Source organism: Botrytis cinerea, chromosome 2, assembly GCF_000143535.2.
Source record: "Botrytis cinerea B05.10 chromosome 2, complete sequence".
In the NCBI taxonomy this organism is placed as follows: domain Eukaryota; kingdom Fungi; phylum Ascomycota; class Leotiomycetes; order Helotiales; family Sclerotiniaceae; genus Botrytis; species Botrytis cinerea.
In genome coordinates, this window is record NC_037311.1 from 525833 (window position 1) to 544960 (window position 19128).

General features: G+C 44.0%; 7 protein-coding genes across 11 annotated transcripts, besides 1 other annotated feature; 4 read left to right on the forward strand and 3 right to left on the reverse strand.

Annotated features, from left to right (window-relative positions):
* The first annotated feature begins 1110 nt into the window (after window positions 1–1110).
* On the forward strand, window positions 1111–4324 carry Bcrad24. Its single transcript, XM_001558954.2, has one exon. It carries the CDS (start codon window positions 1233–1235, stop codon window positions 4074–4076), a length of 2844 nt encoding a protein of 947 aa, XP_001559004.1. The 5' UTR covers window positions 1111–1232; the 3' UTR covers window positions 4077–4324.
* Window positions 4325–4334: 10 nt separating this feature from the next.
* BCIN_02g01290 (hypothetical protein) lies at window positions 4335–8264 on the reverse strand. Of its 4 annotated transcripts, none has more exons than XM_024691115.1 (5): window positions 7741–8264; window positions 7475–7549; window positions 6329–7426; window positions 5651–6280; window positions 4335–5601 (listed from the first exon to the last, which is right to left on the reverse strand). In XM_024691115.1, exons 1-5 carry the CDS (start codon window positions 7855–7857, stop codon window positions 5059–5061), a joined length of 2463 nt encoding a protein of 820 aa, XP_024546885.1. In that variant the 5' UTR covers window positions 7858–8264; the 3' UTR covers window positions 4335–5058. The 4 variants fall into 4 exon arrangements, with proteins under 4 accessions (XP_024546885.1, XP_024546887.1, XP_001559003.1 ...); XM_024691117.1 differs by having other exon boundaries at window positions 4360–5601; window positions 6329–7423; window positions 7475–7525; XM_001558953.2 differs by having other exon boundaries at window positions 4360–5601; window positions 7475–7525.
* Window positions 8265–8530: 266 nt separating this feature from the next.
* Bcrsm27 lies at window positions 8531–9673 on the reverse strand. Its single transcript, XM_001558952.2, has 4 exons — window positions 9582–9673; window positions 9317–9525; window positions 9214–9263; window positions 8531–9163 (listed from the first exon to the last, which is right to left on the reverse strand). The coding sequence occupies exons 1-4, from the start codon at window positions 9618–9620 to the stop codon at window positions 9132–9134; spliced, it is 330 nt and encodes a 109-aa protein (XP_001559002.1). The 5' UTR covers window positions 9621–9673; the 3' UTR covers window positions 8531–9131.
* A 117-nt stretch (window positions 9674–9790) lies between these two features.
* Window positions 9791–11729, forward strand: Bcrnt1. The gene is made up of 2 exons (XM_001558951.2): window positions 9791–10041; window positions 10090–11729. The coding sequence occupies exons 1-2, from the start codon at window positions 9925–9927 to the stop codon at window positions 11248–11250; spliced, it is 1278 nt and encodes a 425-aa protein (XP_001559001.1). The 5' UTR covers window positions 9791–9924; the 3' UTR covers window positions 11251–11729.
* Window positions 11730–11905: 176 nt separating this feature from the next.
* BCIN_02g01320 (hypothetical protein) lies at window positions 11906–13336 on the forward strand. The gene is made up of 3 exons (XM_024691118.1): window positions 11906–12140; window positions 12260–12581; window positions 12659–13336. The coding sequence occupies exons 1-3, from the start codon at window positions 12125–12127 to the stop codon at window positions 13224–13226; spliced, it is 906 nt and encodes a 301-aa protein (XP_024546888.1). The 5' UTR covers window positions 11906–12124; the 3' UTR covers window positions 13227–13336.
* An 11-nt stretch (window positions 13337–13347) lies between these two features.
* BCIN_02g01330 (hypothetical protein) lies at window positions 13348–14179 on the reverse strand. 2 transcript variants are annotated; one of them, XM_001558949.2, is made up of 3 exons: window positions 14062–14179; window positions 13810–13939; window positions 13348–13688 (listed from the first exon to the last, which is right to left on the reverse strand). In XM_001558949.2, the coding sequence occupies exons 1-3, from the start codon at window positions 14089–14091 to the stop codon at window positions 13435–13437; spliced, it is 414 nt and encodes a 137-aa protein (XP_001558999.2). In that variant the 5' UTR covers window positions 14092–14179; the 3' UTR covers window positions 13348–13434. The 2 variants fall into 2 exon arrangements, with proteins under 2 accessions (XP_001558999.2, XP_024546889.1); XM_024691119.1 differs by having other exon boundaries at window positions 13348–13939.
* Window positions 14014–14091: a sequence feature (Short protein (BCIN_02g01330, ATZ46771.1) was converted to a misc_feature.).
* Window positions 14180–14761: 582 nt separating the features above from the next.
* BCIN_02g01340 (hypothetical protein) lies at window positions 14762–19101 on the forward strand. Its single transcript, XM_001558948.2, has 2 exons — window positions 14762–15043; window positions 15194–19101. The coding sequence occupies exons 1-2, from the start codon at window positions 15005–15007 to the stop codon at window positions 18710–18712; spliced, it is 3558 nt and encodes a 1185-aa protein (XP_001558998.1). The 5' UTR covers window positions 14762–15004; the 3' UTR covers window positions 18713–19101.
* The last annotated feature ends 27 nt before the right edge of the window (window positions 19102–19128 follow it).

Below are 19128 nucleotides of genomic sequence, written 5' to 3' on the forward strand. Positions count from 1 at the left end.
AAGAATTAAAAGCGACAGGCCCATCCTGTAAGGGGAAGTATATAAAAAACGCAAACCTCGAAATGGCTTTTTCGCTTGCGCTGACATCTATCCCGTCTCTCTTCGCATAAATTAATCATATGCTGTTGCCCCTGGAGGCATGGAGGCAACAGCACAAATATCCCCCAACGCGGGGCCCCGCCAAGTATGCATAGTTAGGCTGTGTAAAGCAACGATTCGTGGTACACTGTAACTGAACCACGAGGCATGATTTCCACGACACAGCTCTGGCTTTCAAAAGCCTCTATTTTTGGCATAGCCTAGTGATTGCTGACCACACTAGAAGTCAAGGAAAAAGACAAGCCTCATGCGACTCAACCATTCAAAACATGTAGAACAGACCGCCAATACGTAAAATCCTCATAAAAAACGTCGTTTTGCCTCGAATCAAAATCAGGTAGAAGAGTTAATTTTCCATCTTAATCAAGATTTCTTCGGCTTTCGTCCAAACACAGTAATCTTGGCTGTAGTTCAGAATGGTTCAAGTCTCCTCTCAAACCCTCCCATGATGCGGCGTGCGTTATGCTGCCCAAGGTATATCTCACTATCGAACGAGTAGCCCGGAAGCGAATTTGAATCTAATCTAACGAAAGCATAACGAAACAAACGTGCAGCTACTTGAACTTACGGTAGTATGGTGGACGGGTAATGGGTAAGGGCAACGAGACTGGGTGAGGAGTTACTGTACCTGTCCGAAAGGTCTACCAGGAATTGGCTGAGGTCGAGTTAAACATAGACGCACCCTGGGCGGAAACCCCGGGACACCTAACCTGTCAACATCAAGACTCTTTTTAAAACACTCTTACTTCAAAATTGAATCAAGATTTGGAAAGATATCATAAGCTGGAAAAAAAGAGACAAGTGATCAATGAAGAGCTTCTAATATTTTGTATTTGATTTAAAATCAAAAATAGTTGTCTGTTGGTTTAAAAATGAATATTGAAGATACTACCATTTCTTAGTGTCCCGGGTTTTCCGTGCTGGGTGAGACAGATTACACAGCGATCGCGAAGTCATGTGACTGTACGGTTCGATAAGATAAGCTTAATGTTTGATGTGCGATGCTTAACTGGATGCATTTCAAGATTGGGATTCCATTCCATCTTCTAGGCAACTATTACGTCGACCCACCATATTTCCGGCTTTTTGATGAGCAAGGTTATGTTTCCCGGTAAGAATATATCATTGCCGTCATGGCACCTCCAGCGAAGAGACGGAAGCGTAGTGCCATTGAATCCTCTCCCCATTCCTCTGAGAACGAGGATAATCAATCAATTCAGGTGAACAAGTTCAAAGGTCGATTGAGCAGTTTGGCACATTCTCCTCCACCAAGATCGAGCTCTTCTGAGCCTGCCCCAAGGTCTATGTCGCAGTCCAGTAATTCTACGAGATCCTCTTCTTTTTTGAAACCTCCAGCAAAAGCGGCCATTCATCCTCACAATGCTGCCCCGGTCTACTTACCAAACCACCGTAAGAAGTCCACTACAAAGAGTCCCAGCACAAGTCCAGAGAAACCAAGAAGTAAAGGAAGAGTTGAGGAAAAGCGGCAGAATGCAGATATTCATACGTTGTTTGCAAGACAATCACAGAGGCAGCAAGCACAAACGGAAGGCGAGACGATACCCAAACAAAGAATCAAGGTTCTTAATTCGAGAGATATTCAGCAGGAGACCGATTTAATAGACGATTTAATATCAGATGATGACGATGTGGGAGAGGGTCAAGCGCAAGCAATTAGCATTGTTGGGCAGGCCGCCAAACGGGGACTTGGAAAGAACGTATTCATAAATTCAGGTACAAACACACCCAGCGCCAGTCAAAGATTTGTAAGACCGTCTCAGGCTTCTACAATAGAACATATGGTCGAGGAAGAGGATATACGACCTTGGGCTGAACGCTTTGGGCCAAATAATCTGGAAGAGCTTGGGGTTCACAAGAAGAAAGTAATGGATGTTCGAACCTGGCTTGATAATGTTATAGGAGGGCGGATGAGACAACGGTTATTGATCTTAAAGGGTGCTGCCGGAACCGGAAAGACGACAACAGTGCAGCTATTAGCGAAAGATATGGGGTGTGATGTTCTAGAATGGAGGAACCCTGTTGGATCAATCGATTCCTCAGACGGCTTTCAGTCAATGGCTGCACAATTTGAGGATTTCATGGGGCGGGGTGGAAAGTTTGGTCAACTAGATTTATTTTCCGACGATCATGGAGATATTCCAGCAGAAGCAGAAGTAAAACCGTTGGATCAAAGGAAGCAAATTATACTAGTCGAAGAATTTCCAAACACTTTCACGCGTTCTTCAAGTGCCTTGCAATCATTTCGATCTGCGATACTTCAATACCTTGCATCTAATACTCCTCTTCTTTCAATGTCACACAATCCTCACTTTAAAAGTGATCCCATCACTCCTGTGGTAATGATTGTATCAGAAACATTGCTCACAACGACATCAGCGTCTGCAGACAGCTTCACTGCTCATCGTCTTCTTGGGCCAGAGATTCTTCAGCACCCGGGAGTAGGAGTGATAGAATTCAATTCTATTGCCCCGACCATATTGGCAAAAGCTCTCGAGACTGTAGTACAAAAAGAGTCGAGAAAATCAGGCAGGAGAAAGACACCAGGACCCCAGGTATTGAAAAAGCTTGGGGAGGTGGGCGATATTAGAAGTGCAATTGGCTCTTTGGAGTTTATGTGTCTAAGAGGGGATGTCGATGACTGGGGAGGCAAAGTTGTTTTCGGCAAGGGAAAGAAAACAAGCAAAGATACATCTTTGACAAAAATGGAAGAGGAATCGCTGGAGCTGATCACTCGCCGCGAAGCTAGCTTGGGAATCTTCCATGCCGTTGGGAAGGTTGTTTACAACAAGCGCGAAGGAAAGGTATCAGGCGATGTGGAATCTTTGCCACACTTTATATCTCATCAATCACGTCCTAAGAAATCTGAAGTAGGCATAAACGAGCTTATCGACGAGACTGGCACCGACACACCAACCTTCATAGCTGCCCTTCATGAAAATTACATCCTTTCATGTGAAGCACCACCCTCTTCCTTCGAATTCTCATCTCTTGATCACGTCAATGGCTGCATCGATGCCCTCTCTGACAGTGACCTCCTCTGTCCCTCTTGGGACGGTTCCATCCAATCCTCCGGCTTCGGTGGTGGCATAACAGGAACCGGAGGCGACATTCTCCGCCAAGACGAAATGTCCTTTCAAATTGCCGTCCGCGGTATCCTTTTCTCACTCCCTCACCCCGTATCTCGTAAAGCACCTGCAGCAGCGGGGTTCAGAACTGGCAAAACAGGCGATGCGCATAAAATGTTCTATCCCACCAGTCTCAAACTCTGGCGCATGAAAGAGGAAATGGAAAGTACACTAGATCTCTGGGTTACACGATTAATAAAAGGAGAAATTGATCCCACGAGTACGCATGCGTCAAGTATTAAATCTGGCGCTGCAGTATTCGCTCGTCCTAAAGCTGGCACAGTCGAAAGCTGGAAAGTGAAAATCGCCGCACCATTGCCCTCGCAATCAAAATCCAAATCCAGCCTCAACACTCCAAAAGAAGAAGACAGCCCACCCCTCCTCACCCTCGGCGTCTCCGCTCGTACAGAAATGCTCCTCGAGCGTCTCCCCTACATGATCCAAATCTCCAAATCCAAATCATCCCACCAATCGCGCAACCCATTTTCTTCCTCCTCCTCCTCCTCCTCTTCCACTTCCGCCATCACGAACTTCCAAAACAACCCCCTTCTCGCCTCCCTCTCTAAAATAACAACCTTCACTGGCATCGGTCCCGCGCAAACCTCCGACGACCCCGCCTCCCTTTCCGATGACGAATCTCCCAATCCCAATACTGAAAATTGGGCCACCGATAAACCAAACGGTAATGGTATGGATACACCTCGGAAGAAGAAGCAAGGCGGGAATATGGGGGTTTTTATGAAGAAGGGAATTGGTAATCAGAGAGCAATGCCCATGCAGCAGTTGGAGCAGAAATTTGTTTTGAGCGATGATGATATTGAGGATGATTGATTGATGATTGGAATCTGGATTGGGAGTGGGGCCTCAAACGCTTGATGAATATGGGGGTTTTGGGTGATATGCTTGAGGTGTTCGTGGATGAAAGGCATGTGTTTTTTATGATCCGGGATGAGATGGTTTGGTATTTACTTCTTTGTATTGTATTTTGAAAATCAAAATTAACATCGAGTTTCACCGCGTTTCAATTCTTTTGCGCGTTGTCATTCTACAAAATATCAAACTACTTATTTCTATACACAGTATTCTTAATGAGCACGTATGACTGCCTTGATTTTGTTGACCAAAGGCTTTATATTTACTAATGAGTGACTATATAACAAAGCTCTAGGTGTTTCTTTAGTTGTTTAAGTACAAGCAGAAAGAGCACAATGAAGTATATGAGTATGATCAGACCTCTCCACCACATTAATCTGTACCACGCCGAAACATTTTTGTCTGATAAAAAAGAAGGGAGAGGCAGTATATCCGATCTGAGAACAAACACTAAAGCGGAGTAAACCTCCACACAATGGATGATTCAAAAGTCGATAAAAAGAGAAGATTTTTGGCGATAAGAGCCTCGAAAATATATCACCTCTCGCATAACATAATGCAAAAGTAGTAACTATGATCTGTCCAAAGTACTGAAGATAATCCTCAGCTTAGGATGACTCGTTATGGTAGAATAGCTTTTCGAAGATAATGTTGATTAAACAGAATGAACATGTCCTAATTCGACGAAGGGAAATCCCAATTTACAGCGAGAGTGTGGACAATACAAGCTTGACTTTGTATCTGCTGAATGATGTAGAACCAATGTAAGGTGTCCATAGATATGAGAGACTGAAAGCCGGAAAACAAAAAGCCCTGGAGGATATGTTGTACTGTTATCTTGGCTGCATAAAATAATGTCTTTGTGAAGATCGTATGAAGACCCCGAACACGAAAGGCAATATGACAATGCAGGAAAAGCAAATGATGAATTGTAAGGAGCCTAGCGGTAGGTACCACCATATCGAACATTGGTTGGTGGCATACGTGGTGGTGGAGCGCTGCTGATTGTAGAACCAGAGCCTGGGCCTGGACGAGTTTGAAGGGCAGGGTTCGTGCAGAGCATACCAACTCGGGAACCAAATTTCGAGCCACGAAGGGAGACCATGTGCTTGCGAATATGAGAAGCAACAATTTCCCGGTGTTGTGGGTTGGAGTGCTGCAAAATATACTGAATCAAGTAATTGCCATATTGATCACTGGCAATGTCGATCAAAGGGATGCGGGGACGATCCAGGCGACCTTCACAGACACGATCAAGGTAACGACCAAGAAAGTCGACACCACCAATCTTAAGGCATTTTTCAACAACCTTAGAAGCAAATTGATCCATGCTGTATTCGGAAGCGTAACGGATAACATGGTCAATAGCCCGGCTACGATCAGCTGGTGCTCCATGCTCGCAGATATGCTGAATACACCAATTGCCGAACTGTCCATGGGCAACAATGTCAATGCTGGCAAGAACTTCTTCAATGCAAGGACGCTACGGTACAATTAGACCAAATTCAATATGAAGCAGATTGCAGACATACCTTATCTTCTTCCAGACAGTTCTCGAAGATATTCTGAACAACCAAACTACCAGTCTCACCAAGAGCAACTTCGTGCCACATACCACGAAGAGCTTCATTGACGTATTTCATGATCTGAGGGGGAGACTCAGTCCAACGAAGTTCAAACAACTTCTGCCAGACATGGCAAGCGTATCTATGGATGACAGTTTCTGGAATTCTACGGAGCAATTCGTGGACCATAATAGCCTTGTAATCTTCTGGAACAGAATCAAAGGCCTTTTGGACAACATGGCAGCCAAAAGCATCCATAGAGAGGTTGAGAGTATTGCCGCGGATAGCCTCTGCAATCTTGATGACTTGTTCTGGAGTACCGTGCTCAAAGCATCGTTGAACCAAGAAGTTGCCAAAGCGATTGACCATTAGAGGGTAAGCCTGTGCAACAATAGCCTCGACAATATCATACTTCTGTTCGGTTGTACCAACCTTGAGCTTCTGTTGCAAGAAGATCGAAGCTTGCTGGTCATTGTTGCAGACAATCTTATCAACAATATACTTCCAGTTACAGTTGACAGTTCTGTCCAGGAGACGACGATAGTTCAATGGCTCAGTGGTTGGTAGATATGTTTGGTGACCTTCATTAGCAACCGACTGAAGACAAGTTAGTGAATGCTGCCGAATCAATTGATTGATACTTACCTCAGTCTTCCATGTTCCACTGGCTGAAGTAAACTCTGGTGCGTGTGGTGAAAGAGGTGTGCCTATCGGCTGAGGTTGATAGCCTGGGTACATTCCACTTCCCATGTTCATACTCATGTTCATCTGATTGCCCAATGGAGTTGGGATTCCCCCCATTGATCCATAAGAGCTTGAAGCGGGTGTGAAACCTTCGAAGGAGCTTGAGCTGCTCGAGTAGGGGATGGAACCTAGATTGCGATTGTTGCTGAATCTGTTGCCATTGGTACGACGAACTCCACCACCGGGAATTGCCATATCATGCTCATATCTCTCGCCACGAAAGGAATTTGGGGGTGGGCCACCAAATGCCAAGTTTGGCTCAACGAATGGTTGATTGCAGCCACCACGACCCATCCATTGCCCAGTAGTATGTGGATCAGAAGTTTGGAAGGAAGGCATTGGTGGAGCACTCTGGAAATTTGGTTTGTTGTTGCCCCAAATAGCCCGAGTACGGTTGTAGCCACTTGCGGAAAGAGCATCACTGTGGTCAGAATGTGCATCCTCTTGGTTAGTCCAGGAGCTTTCACGAGTGACATGAGGTCGGAAATGGTTTGGAGGAATGCCGGCAGAGGGATCTGAGACATTTCCAAGAGGAAAGTCTACTTCAGAAACACTACCAATAGCTTGGTCGATAGTGTGCTTTGTAATACGGTTTTGTGCAAGCTCTTGATCCATGCGTGCGATTCTTCCTTTTGCAGCCTCTAACTCAATCTTGAGACGTAGAACCTCTTCAGCACTAGGCTGGCTATCGCCGTCACCACGACTCTGAGGACGAGTAGTTGGAGCAGTCGTGGCTGTGCCAGAGTCAAAATTTTCCGTAGCAGGTGTAATTGGGACAGAAGTAGGAGCTGAACAGTAGTCGAGGGTTCGTGAATTGTTCGAGCCATAATCGTCCGAATTCCTCAAAGCTTCATGTTGGCGATTGAGAACTGCTTGTTGCTCGGAAAGCTTGGCCAATAATTTATCAACAGGATTTGGCGAGGTGTTGAAAGTGGGACATTGGAACGAAGGGGCCGTAGTAGCCGGGGCAGTAAAAGTCTCGTGGCTTAACTTCATCTTCTGTATCCGTTAGTATGCATTAAAAAATTGAGTGTATGGGATTGTTACCTTGGGAGCAGCTTGGTTGCCCAACTTGTTTGTGGAAAGAGCTGTAGCGGCCTTTTTGAGAGTATTAGCATTGTCCTGAATCATCATTGGTCAGTAAGATATGCGAGATATTTAGAAAACGAGATTGCAGAAACGATGTTTGATTGAAAATTAAGCAGCGAGGACTCTGGTAGTGAGCTCACTCAAGGAGAAATGGTAGACAGATGCACAGAAACGGCAATAAACATGGAAAGCAGCGGCAAAAGGTAGAGAAGAGGTAAACTCACCATTCTTGTCGTTAGTTTATCAACAGAATCGTCACCGAATCCAGAGTTCTCATGGCTGCTGCGGTCAATTGTACGACGGAGGGTTGGCGATCCATTGGAAGCAACTGAGGAAGCCATGTTGCTTGTGAAATATCTTAATGAGTGGCTTTGAAGGGAAAGTAATGGTCCAATGCAGATTGTGCTGACTTGATAGATCGAAAATGATTGTTGAATGGCGCACTCGTAGATGAGTTGAAAGTAGATGAAGAGAAATGAAAGTATTAAAGATCAAGAAATCAAATAAGATTCGTAGCTCCCAGGAGGTTCAGATAGAGAAGTAACGTCTATCCTCTGCAGCTGCTCTATCCTTTCTATCAAATGGCATGCAAGAAACGAAAGTATGGTTCACAGTATTTGGAATTGAGGATTGAAGAAAGAATGAAGGTCCCGTCGTGGATGAAAAAATAAAAGGTCGAAAGTGATTTTGTGCGCGCGTTCGGCAAGCTTTATATTCACTCAAGGAACCTTACGCTCTATCGTCTCGCATATTTCAACTCTAAAGTCTTTGCATGATTGGACGGGCAGCTGTTTTTTATCAACCAGGGAGATATGAGACGCAAGTAGAGTCAGACGCTCTATGAAAGAGGAAAGTAGATCAAGCACTGCAAGAGAGAAAATCCAGAGAGCTCGACGAGTGCAAAGTCCCAACATGGTCGCTCTTGCCTCTTCTCTTGAGTGCTCATAACACTTTGATTTCCACAAGGATAGCTTCTTCGAAAGAATCTTAGCTACTTCCAAAGTTTGCATTCGATGAGTCTAAATTACCTTTCGAGCCGAAGTACTGGACCAAGATTAGTTTTGAGAATACTGTCTTCCCATGATGGTCGTATAAGGAAATAGCAACTTGTATAGAATTGTAAGAAGCACGACAGATTGTTGTGTCCTCTAATCATGTCTCGATATGGTAGTAGATATGAATAGTGCTCAACAGACACGGCCTTCTTTTATTACTGTGTACTTCCACCTTACAATAGGAAGAAGCCATCTATGGCTCAAAGGTTCATGATGGCCTTGAAAGTTTAAGCCAAAGCTGGCAGGTAGGGAGTTGGAATCGAAATCCGTGTGATCTCAATACTTCGTAGCCATACAAGGAACCGGTCCATTCCAGGGCTGCATCACTTGCAGTGTTGTGACTTTGAACCGAGATTTCAATGCCTTCAGAAGTAATTTATGCAGATTTATGATAATCTTTCTCATTTGACTGAGCTTCTGCAATTTGCGTTCAAGGTTCTGGCAATAGTTCAGGAAACCCTCCACCAAGCCCCTCCCTAAGAGCCCATCCCAAACGCCAGTAATGCTACAGTTATAAAATGCTGTACAAGTCATGTTTAGGATATAAAGCTTATCCTCATCTACCTCTTCTTTCCCTTGAACTTCTTGGAATCTGAGTGAATTTGTTAGTACATTCCATTATACCAGCAGTGTGCCACATACCTTCTGCAGTCCTCTTCTTTTTTGGTGCTCCCTTTCCTCTCGCTTTCAAACTGAATTATTATTAGCACGACTCCCCCAACGCTGATATAGATGATACACATACATTGTAATGTGTTCAAACCTATCTTCCTCAGCATCATCATAAGTCTCAACGTCATATTCGTCGTAAGCTTTCTGCAGATCCTTGATTGTAGCCATCTTTCGTGGGTAGTATGCAGCCAATGCCGGTCCCTTTAATCTCTGTCGAAGAATCTTATTTCCTGTTCGGAGTCTATCAGGATTGAATGTGGTTGAGAAGATCCGGCATTGGACCTGCACAACTGATATTAGCCCTAAGTTTCCGGCTTTGAAATTACACAGATAAATACCTTCATCAATTCCAGCACTCTTGACTTCGCGACTGACATGTTCAGTGATATGGAGTTGGATTAGCGATTCAAGTCTGGTTGTTCATCAATTCTATGGATTTTAGTGGTGCTGTCCGGGATTTCGGGCTTTAATTGATCCGCATATCACGTGAGGTCTTCAAAGTTCTAGTTCGCGAGTTTGTGATCCTTCTATCATACAGGTAATTATTGTCATTTTTTACAGTTTTCAATCAAAGATTCTGAACCCATTTGTTTCTTTGATCGATTAAGTCACCTTTCAGCAAATCTCTCTTTCTTTTATTGATGTTCATTGTAAACAATCACTTTTACTTCAGCCATTGTAATGGTGCATGCATCCGACTCGGAAGCAAATTTGGGAAAACCAGTCAAGCTAGAAATGCCATCTAAACGTCCATTTCCCTTCGAGAATGACAGCGGTAAGGAGCATAAGAAAAGAAACGTAAGTCAAATTTCCTGAACAAATCCACAAAGCTTATTCGAATTTCAGATAAATTCTTTGTCACATAAGAAAATCTCCAAATTATTGGTTGCATTAGAAGAGCTTCTCGCGGAAGATGGCGTGGGCGAAGTTGAGGCCCTAATAGGCAGTCCAGCATATTCAAGGGCAACCGAGCTTCGGAGCACACTACGAGACCAAGTACAGTCAGGCTTGAGTCTTCCCAGCTCTAGTGGTTCTGGGGACTATAATGTTGGAAGCTCACCTCAAGAGCCTGTCAATCGGAACCCAGGAAAAATATTAACAACTCTACAAATTACACCATGGACTTTGTCTTCCATTCCATCCGAACTTCCACCCCTCCCAGAAGTGTATGATCCTACCCTTGAGCTGGCTTCGTTCACTCACCATGGCCGTACTAATGGTAGCGTTACTGATTTGAGCTATGAACGCTTAGAATGGGTAGGAGATGCATATATCTACACCATTTCTACTCTTCTCATATCACAGACATTCCCTGCCTTGCTACCTGGAAAATGCTCCCAACTTCGTGAAAGGCTTGTCAAGAATGTCACTTTGGCTGATTTCGCGCGAAAATACGGTTTCGAAAAGCGCGCGAAATTGCCAGAAGATACTATCCATCCTATGAAAGAACCGGAAAAAATCAAAGCAATGGGAGATATTTTTGAGGCATATGTCGCAGCTATTGTGCTCGCAGATCCAGAAAATGGAGTCTCACGTGCATCAGAATGGTTGAAAAGTCTCTGGGCCATGGTATTGTCGAAAGAAATTCAACAAGAAGAGCGGAACGAAGATAAATTGGATAGCCCCTTATGGAGACTGAGAGGAAATGTTGACCATGTTCAGACAAAAACTAAAACTGTACTCAATCCTAAAGAGAAATTGCAAATGGCGCTCAACTCGAAAGTCAGCAAACTGACGTACAAGGATATTGGAACAGCCAAGAAGGACAAGAATACTAAACTTGCAGTATTTACAGTGGGTGTTTTTCTTGACGGATGGGGTGAAGTTGACAAGCAGATTGGGTTTGGAAGTGCAAATGGAAAGAAAGAGGCTGGATTCAAAGCCGCAGAGATGGCGTTGAATAACAAGAAATTGATGGCGAAATACTCGGAAAAGAAGAAGATCTACGATGCACAACAGGAAAGAGAAAGGATGGCGCTTCAAAAACAAGAAGAAAATTGTTCATGATCAACAGCTCAACGGGAAAATTGTAACTTTGAGTCGGTAGTCAGCGAAGACTCTCATCTTGAGGGACATTGATCGACAGATAAGGATCGTTTGGGTTGCAGCAGTCAATGTGAATTCGGGTTCATCACAGTGCATTTGCTTAGGAGTTACATGATGGCAGGGAATAGATATCCAAATTAAGTTTCCACATAGGACACGAAATAATTAACATATCCGCCTCTTCATGAGCTACTTGTGTGAAGGCGTTCTTGAGGTGTGCAAATGCATCCATCATACATACTTCCAGCGACCTTGGATCCATTCTCAAGCACTCACCTAATGTGTGTTATCATTTTACTGGTTGTTCCCCTTGCGCTGGAAACATCATTGTGGATCATTGAGTGAAAACCCTCAAATATCCTTACAAATACTTGTCAATTGACAGTTCTACATGTCTCATGTTCCCGTCTCTCAGGAATCGCAATATATTCTGTTCTTCAAAATTGTCACTTCAAAGCACTCTTTCACAACATTAGCATATATAACAAGTTCCGAGTCAGGGGTGTATGTAACGATCTCACGGTAATATTACTAGCGCGGTCCTTTCCGGCACCGCTAATCCATGTAATTACTCCATTTCTTCGAGCCTCGGTTGGGCAATTGCAGGTACAAACGCGAAAAGATGCGCATGATTATCATTTAATATTTGCATTTCCTTTCATTTACAGATCTCCCACTTTGCTATCTATAATAATATTCCTTTGCTTTTTGAAACATTTGCTCGAAGTTTGTGAAGATCGCATTACCTGACCGACAACCAGTCACTGATAAATAACATTGGGCCGGACAGTTTATGCTGAATAGATGAGAGAGGAAGGAACGTTCTGGAGATAAGATGGCGGATTCTGTGGGTAAGTAATGCGCTGTCGATTCACGGTGACGATGCATATCTACCCTATCCTACCAAATCTGCCCCGAGCTGCTGCAGAGATTCCCAATTGTACAAGTCTGACTCTTTCCAAAATGCCAGACCGAGTATTCGTCCATGCGCTCAACACAGTAAAAAAGATACCCAAGACTGGAGCGTCGCGGCCGCCTCCTGCAGATCGATTGCGTCTCTATGGATTATACAAACAAGCTATGGAAGGGGACGTGGATGGTGTCATGATGCGGCCGAGTTCGAGAGGCGACGGGGAAGATGGTGAAGCGGGATTACAGGGGGAGGAATTGAAGAGGGAAAGGGATAAATGGGATGCGTGGGATGCGCAGAGAGGAGTTAGTAGGACTGAAGCGAAGAGGAGGTACATTGAAGCATTGATTGATACTATGCATAAGTATGCTAGTACTACTGCGTAAGTCATGGATCTCCTGCTTTGGAGCGCAATCTGTGGGGATTGAGAATAAGCTAATTTCAGATGTGCCAATTCAGAGATGCGAGAGAATTGGTTGCAGAATTGGAATTTGTCTGGGACCAAATCAAAAACAATACTCCATCATCCACGGGATCTTCGCCAGGCCATCGCATGCCATCGTATACGACTCAAACGAGACAGTTTCTAGAACCAGCGTCAGGGACCGACGGCGCAATGAGAGTATTAAGTCCAATGAGCCAGGACGATGAAGCCGAAAGGGAATTTGAGCGACGATTGGTGGACAATGGTGAAGATGAAGAGGTATATACCGACGGCAAAAATAATAAAACGAAATGGAGGAAGAATGTGGAACAAGTGCTAGTGAAAATGACAGCTGAGATTGCAGCATTAAGGGAGCAGATTGCTACGGGAAGAGAATATCAAGGCAAGAAGTCAAGGTCTCCAAGAAAATGGATGGCTTGGTTTATGTGGATTGCCATCAAACACTTTTTGGTGGATATGGCGCTTATGGGTCTCATTCTGTTATGGATGAGACGAAAGAAGGACAGGAGAGTAGAGGATCTCGTAAGAGAAGGATTGAGGATTGGGAGGGAATATGTGAGGAAAGTCTTACCCTCTCGGTGATAATACATCGATCTTTGAATCTTGCGACTCATAATAACGACCAAGGGCGATCACAATCGCCGGATGTTCTCGCTTCATATTGGACGACACAATACTCACAAATTGGTCCAAGATTTCTTACTAAATATAGAATTACATTATACCCAACAAACAATACCCAGTGCATATATTATTACCACCTTTCAAGTCGCTCTTCGCACAGAGGCATCTACGAAGGCATACCCTCCATCTGCGCAGCTCCAGGGACCTCGGGAAGCCACTTCACCCTCTCGGTAACAAACATTTCCCCCTTAGGAACATTTTCATTCGGCCAGCTGTCATCATCCAAAACGCCAGCTTTGACAACCACTTGATTGGGGAAAGATTCACCAGTGCGGTAGAGAGTAGTGCCGCAATCACCGCAGAAGTGGGAGGTGACTTGATTGCCGGAATCGGCTTTTTTGCTGATGGATTTGGGTATTCCTGGAGGTGTTAAATGGTGGATGGGTTTGGAATTTGGGATATGAGTGATAAATGGAAAGAGAAGAAGGACGGGAAACGGGTGGGAAATGGCGAAATACGGGAAGGGGTGGGAAATACGAACCAGATTCAAGCTTGAATTGTCCCTCTGGTAATACGATGTTGTTACTATAAGTAGCACCGGTAATCTTTCGACAATCGGTACAGTGGCATAGGAGATGTGCTCCTGGCTCGCCAGTGTAGCTTATACGGATCTATCAGATTTGCGTATTTAGCATATAAGGAATATAAGATGGGGGTGAGCGGTTGTAATATGTATATTGTAATCTTATAATGAAATGAGATAGATAGGTATTGGGGGAGAGGGGTAAAATACCGCATCACAGAAACATCCTCCTGATGGCATTTTCGAATTAATAGTATTATCGTAGTTAGGAGAGAATAGACGTAATGTTAAGTAGTTGATAAGATGATTATAGATATGAAATGCTGGCTGCTTGTTTAAGAACTATATATATACCTCCTTCTCCCCCTACAAAATACCTCGTTCCAAAGTTCCAAATCATGAATACAAATCATCTACCTGCCTGGTTCCACCCATCCTGATCTCAGCAGCAATACTATCAAGAGATTGGGGGTTGGTGGAGGTCAAAACTCGAGCTAGGGCGCGGAGCAGATGAAGCTAGGCGTTAACATTCCTTTCTTCCGAGACGGGAGATCTTCTGTGGAGTCTAGCGGTGCATATTTGGAATGGGATTTGGAGGGATGTGAGATGCCAGTGTGCAGCTAGTGAGATGGAGTGAGCTGGACGATTAGATACTGTCTCGGCTGTCTGAGGATATTGTGACACTGGATGAAAGGAGGAGATGGGATGGTTCACGGGGTTCGAAGTCTCTGGTAGATAACTATCAACAGAATCGAATAGAAGTGAATTTCGATTTGAGAAATCTCTGGCAACATAATATGAAATTAGCACCGAATTAATCAAACCCACTTTATTAATGTTCAATTGGTGGTAAAATTCAGTAGCTATCTGTAAGAACAGCAAGGATAGATAGCAAACTTGATCTAACAAAGCACGTCGGCAGTCTTTGACCCCTCTAGGTTATCTTCCTCCCTCCCCACAACTCACAATTACAGAGTAACCTTACATCACCACGCAACTCTAGTCCTGGACACAGCATTCGGCGTTATCCAGAGTCAACTCATGCATTCTGAAGCAAACCATCAAGGCACAGAGAGCGGAGATCCATGGTCCAGGACATCGGAGTAATAACTCCAGGCTTTCTATTGGAATAGTTCCAAGCCCGCGTTTCACAATGGGGCAAACATCTGAACTAGGAACGCGTCCACAACATGTAAGTTTGAATATCACGTTCACACGTGATGTTAATCACATTCCCGTCCTTAATACTCTTCCTACTCTTCCTACTCGTCCTCTAATTGATCTTCACTTTTACATGTATTCAATCTTTGCTTCGAGAGAGTGAAGACTAATAAATTATAAGACACCTCTGAATACCGCGATCAATGCATCAATCTTTGTCGCCTTCAACGGAATTCCAACTGTCCCCCCTGCATCCACCGATCGCGATGCTAAAATCAAGAATCTCAAACGTCACAATCGTCTTGTTCGTGCGAACATTGTTAAAGCTTTCGTGGCGGAAAAAGAGAAGTTGTTGGAGAAATTTAAGGATGATTTCGCGAAGCAGAAAGATGCTATTGAAAGAGGAAGAGCTAATCGAGTCGCAATTTCCATGAAGGAGGATGCGAGGCAGAAGAAGAGTGAAAAGGAACTTGAAGATCTCTCTTGGTTGAGAGGTCCGAAATGGTTGTTGGAATTGCAAGCACAGGATAGGAATGGGGGAGTCAATGATGTTTCACAGCAGGTACTGCAGTATAGGGATAGGAGATTGAGGAAGGAGATGGAGGGGCATAAGAGTGAAGAGTATGAGTGGAATCCTAAGGATTTCCGTTGTCCTGCGCCAGATAGTGAGACAGAGGAAGAAAAGGATTTTAGTAGGGATAGTGAAGGAGATGTTGTGATGGGAGGATTGAATTCATCGGGTGTGTCGCCTACAGAACTCAGTACTCCATCTACCACGACGACGCTTTATGAGCTCGAACAAAAGCTTGATAGAGACCTGCAGCGATTGTTGGAAGAGGGAATCAAAAAGATAAAGGAGTATGATGTTCATGCGGACAACTCGTTGAAGGATTTCAAAGATAAGTTGGCGCAAGATATTATCAACGGTGTTGGAATGGACACAACGGAGGGTGAACAATTGAAGAACACAGGGTCGAAGATCAATGTACCAACTCCATACGTGCCTCATGTGGGTATACTTAAAAAGAAGTCTGCTTTAATGTCAACTTCCTTAGACTCGCCAGCCAGTATTCGGAAGAAATCAGTATCGATCCAGACCCCAGTGGAGGGCGGGGCTGATTGCGATAGCATTTTGAAGAAGCCGGTACCAATCCAATCTTCAACAGAGAATGATGGTAGTCCTTTAAAGAAACCTATATCGATTCAAATACCAGCCAATATTCATAATGGAGTTTCGGGAAGACCACTTGTACAAAGTCCAAAGGAAATTACTGGTAGCGCTTCAAAGAAAGTTCGTCTTGATGATCCCTTCTGGAATGGCCCTTCAAGTTCAAGTTCAAGTTCAGGTCCGCTGTTTATGAATCATCCAGCCAGTGCACAGAGCCAGGTTTCTTCCCCAATGAATGCTCCTACGGGACCAGCAAAGTCCAGGCGTCCCTCAAATTCTTCGGATGGGCCTCATACTCCTAGTACGCCTAAAGTTTCGACAGGTCCATCAAATTCTAAACTTTCCAGGCGTCCATCAAGCTCTTCGAGTCGACTGCAGAGTCCCAATGTGGCAGCTTTCCTCGCCGGCTCTTCGAGTTTCAATGTATCTACGCCCCGTCTTCTTCATTCTCGAAGTGCGCCACAGGATTCTTCTTCTCCTCGTCGGCTATCTGATGCCAGTCTGCGAGGTGGTCTAGCTTCGCCGTCCATGATTTCCACGCCATCGACAGATTCTAAAAGCACAGATTCCCATGCTGGCAAAAGTTTCATATCATCATTTACCTGGCTTCCGAAGCCTGGTAATCCCTTTGATCTAAAAACTCTAATTGGGGATGAGATTGAAATTACTAAACATGAATCAGGGAGCAATTATGTTGCATTTAACAGGACTTCGAGACAGACGGGTCACATCGATATCAAATATTTCTGGCAGGATATCGAGCCCATCGGACTGCTTGGCACAACCTTCATATCTTCGATCCGATATATTCCAAGATATTCCAATAGCTTCTACGATTTAGAGATCCATTATGGTGATAAAGTCAAAATCACGAGTTTTCACTCCGGCAAGGCATATACAGGATTCAATACGAGAACAAAAATAGCAGGGCTATTTAATTCCAAATTTTATCTAGAGGACATTAAAGACACCGAGCTAATCAACAAAACCGCCATGCTATCTGGCCCCCGTCACAATCATAATGACGTTCCTCCTCTTTCACATATCGGTAAAACCTTCATAGCAACGTGTACCTTCGGTCCGAAAAGTGCCAAAGATGTGACTAGTCTGGAAATTAGAATTGGCGATAAGATTTCCATTACCAAGTATGCCTCTGGAGTTAATTATATGGGATTTAATGAAAATTCGGGAGAGACGGGCCAATTCGACATGGATGTTTTCTGGAAGGATGTTAGGACTTCAAATTTTGAATCTGTTGACGGACCATCTACGTTTAAGAAAAACCCCAAAAACAACATGAATCCACATGTTGGCAAAACTTTCATTTCATCGCACACCTATTTCCCAAGAAGTGGTGCAGCTGATGATCTAGTTATAAAATCTGGAGATGCCATCGAACTTGTCAAGCATAAATTTGGTGACGTGTTTGAGGGTTATAATACCAGAACAGATAGGATGGGCTTAGTCAACATCTCATACTTTGTGAAAGACATCAATTCTGTTGATAAGATTGGAGAACCTTTCTCGGCAACGAGGTCTCGACGTACCGAGAATCACTCGTATGGTAGTAGTATTCCACAGATCGACGGCAACGACGACTACGAGGATTATCCCCAAATAAAATCCGCTGTACATGTTGGCAAAATTTTCATCTCATCACACTCTTGGTTTCCCAATGATGGCGGTGATCTAGCAATAGGTCATGGCGATACTGTTGAAATTATCGGTCACAACTTTGGGGAAAGCTATGAGGGTTACAATACCAGAACTCAGAGGACTGGCCGATTCAAAGCCAACTTCTTTCAGAGAGATATCGATGCTGTTGATCATATTGGAAAGACTTTCACAGCCACAAGCAGCTTGCATGACCCGGACTCTGGTGCTCTACATATCAATCACGGTGATATGATTAAAATCACAAACATCATAGGACTAGATTTGTACACGGGAAACAATTTAAGTACCAGACAAACGGGAGGCAAATTCTATATTGATCAATTTCGGGAAGATGTCAAACGTGCCCATTATACTGGTATTGTTGAGAACCGAGCAAACAACGATCGCCATTTTGCCGATGAAATCCAGGACGATATCAACTACAACCATTCGACTGGTGGAATTCAAGATGATTTCTCGCCTCTCAACTATATAGATAAAGCTTTCACAGCAACGAGTGTCCAGGGTCCTCGAGGGCCTTTGGATGTCACGCTATCGATCTCCATAGGTGATATGATTGAAATTAAGAAGTTCGTCTCCGGCTTAACTTTTCGTTGCTTCAACATCACGAGGGGTAAATCCGGAAATGTCAAGTTGGATGGTTATTGGAAAGACATCGAGGCTGCTGATGGATCTCTACATGGCGTGAATGGAAACCGTATGGATGTTGATTCGCCTATTAGTAAAATTTCAACGCCAGGTAGTTTTGGGGGTGGTGTACAGCAACAGCAACAAGAACAAGAACAATTAGATAAAACCAGGTTTAAGATCAAGGGGGCTTCGCGTAACTCGTCACATGTCAGGGGAATTTTGTAGCAAAGTGAGAATTGTACGATACGGAGAAAAATAGGAATGCAGAAGTGGAGTTGAGTTGAAAAGTATTGAGTATTCGACCAAGGGGATGTACATATCTGGGGCATAAATGGAATTTGGAACTTTGATTCTCGAGAAAAAATACTCACACGGGGATTGGGGTTGGGGCGTCAAAAGTTTTTGACTTCTTTTCTGTGTAGAAGGAAGTGGGAGGATTTTGCGTTGTGTTGTTTTGCACTGCATGTGCTTGGTGATTTCATCATATTTCTCGAGAGCAGGGAGTTTATAGATAGATACCTAGATTTTAATTTAGATTTTTCTTCGCCTTTTCATCATCGACTGTATTTGGACTTTGAGCACTCTAATGGAGGGATCTTGATGGTGAGCGGGCATGTATCTTAGTGGCTGGCTGGTACACT

Excerpts from the sequence above, each read along its gene's own strand:
- Bcrsm27 (XM_001558952.2), bottom strand. The coding sequence starts at position 9,620 with ATGTCAGTCGCGAAGTCAAGAGTGCTGGAATTGATGAAG. Across the intron at positions 9,264-9,316 it reads AGGTTTGAACACATTACAAT|TTTGAAAGCGAGAGGAAAGG; the intron begins GTATGTGTATCA and ends ATAATAATTCAG. Across the intron at positions 9,164-9,213 it reads AAAGAAGAGGACTGCAGAAG|ATTCCAAGAAGTTCAAGGGA; the intron begins GTATGTGGCACA and ends AAATTCACTCAG.
- Bcrad24 (XM_001558954.2), top strand. The coding sequence starts at position 1,233 with ATGGCACCTCCAGCGAAGAGACGGAAGCGTAGTGCCATTGAATCCTCT.
- BCIN_02g01330 (XM_001558949.2), bottom strand. The coding sequence starts at position 14,091 with ATGCCATCAGGAGGATGTTTCTGTGATGCG. Across the intron at positions 13,940-14,061 it reads GAGGATGTTTCTGTGATGCG|ATCCGTATAAGCTACACTGG; the intron begins GTATTTTACCCC and ends CAAATCTGATAG. Across the intron at positions 13,689-13,809 it reads ACAATTCAAGCTTGAATCTG|GAATACCCAAATCCATCAGC; the intron begins GTTCGTATTTCC and ends TAACACCTCCAG.
- Bcrnt1 (XM_001558951.2), top strand. The coding sequence starts at position 9,925 with ATGGTGCATGCATCCGACTCGGAAGCAAATTTGGGAAAACCAGTCAAG. Across the intron at positions 10,042-10,089 it reads AGGAGCATAAGAAAAGAAAC|ATAAATTCTTTGTCACATAA; the intron begins GTAAGTCAAATT and ends TTCGAATTTCAG.
- BCIN_02g01340 (XM_001558948.2), top strand. The coding sequence starts at position 15,005 with ATGGGGCAAACATCTGAACTAGGAACGCGTCCACAACAT. Across the intron at positions 15,044-15,193 it reads TAGGAACGCGTCCACAACAT|ACACCTCTGAATACCGCGAT; the intron begins GTAAGTTTGAAT and ends ATAAATTATAAG.
- BCIN_02g01290 (XM_024691115.1), bottom strand. The coding sequence starts at position 7,857 with ATGGCTTCCTCAGTTGCTTCCAATGGATCGCCAACCCTCCGTCGTACA. Across the intron at positions 7,427-7,474 it reads GCAACCAAGCTGCTCCCAAG|AAGATGAAGTTAAGCCACGA; the intron begins GTAACAATCCCA and ends TAACGGATACAG. Across the intron at positions 6,281-6,328 it reads GTGGAACATGGAAGACTGAG|TCGGTTGCTAATGAAGGTCA; the intron begins GTAAGTATCAAT and ends ACTTGTCTTCAG.
- BCIN_02g01320 (XM_024691118.1), top strand. Across the intron at positions 12,582-12,658 it reads AAGTATGCTAGTACTACTGC|AGATGCGAGAGAATTGGTTG; the intron begins GTAAGTCATGGA and ends GTGCCAATTCAG.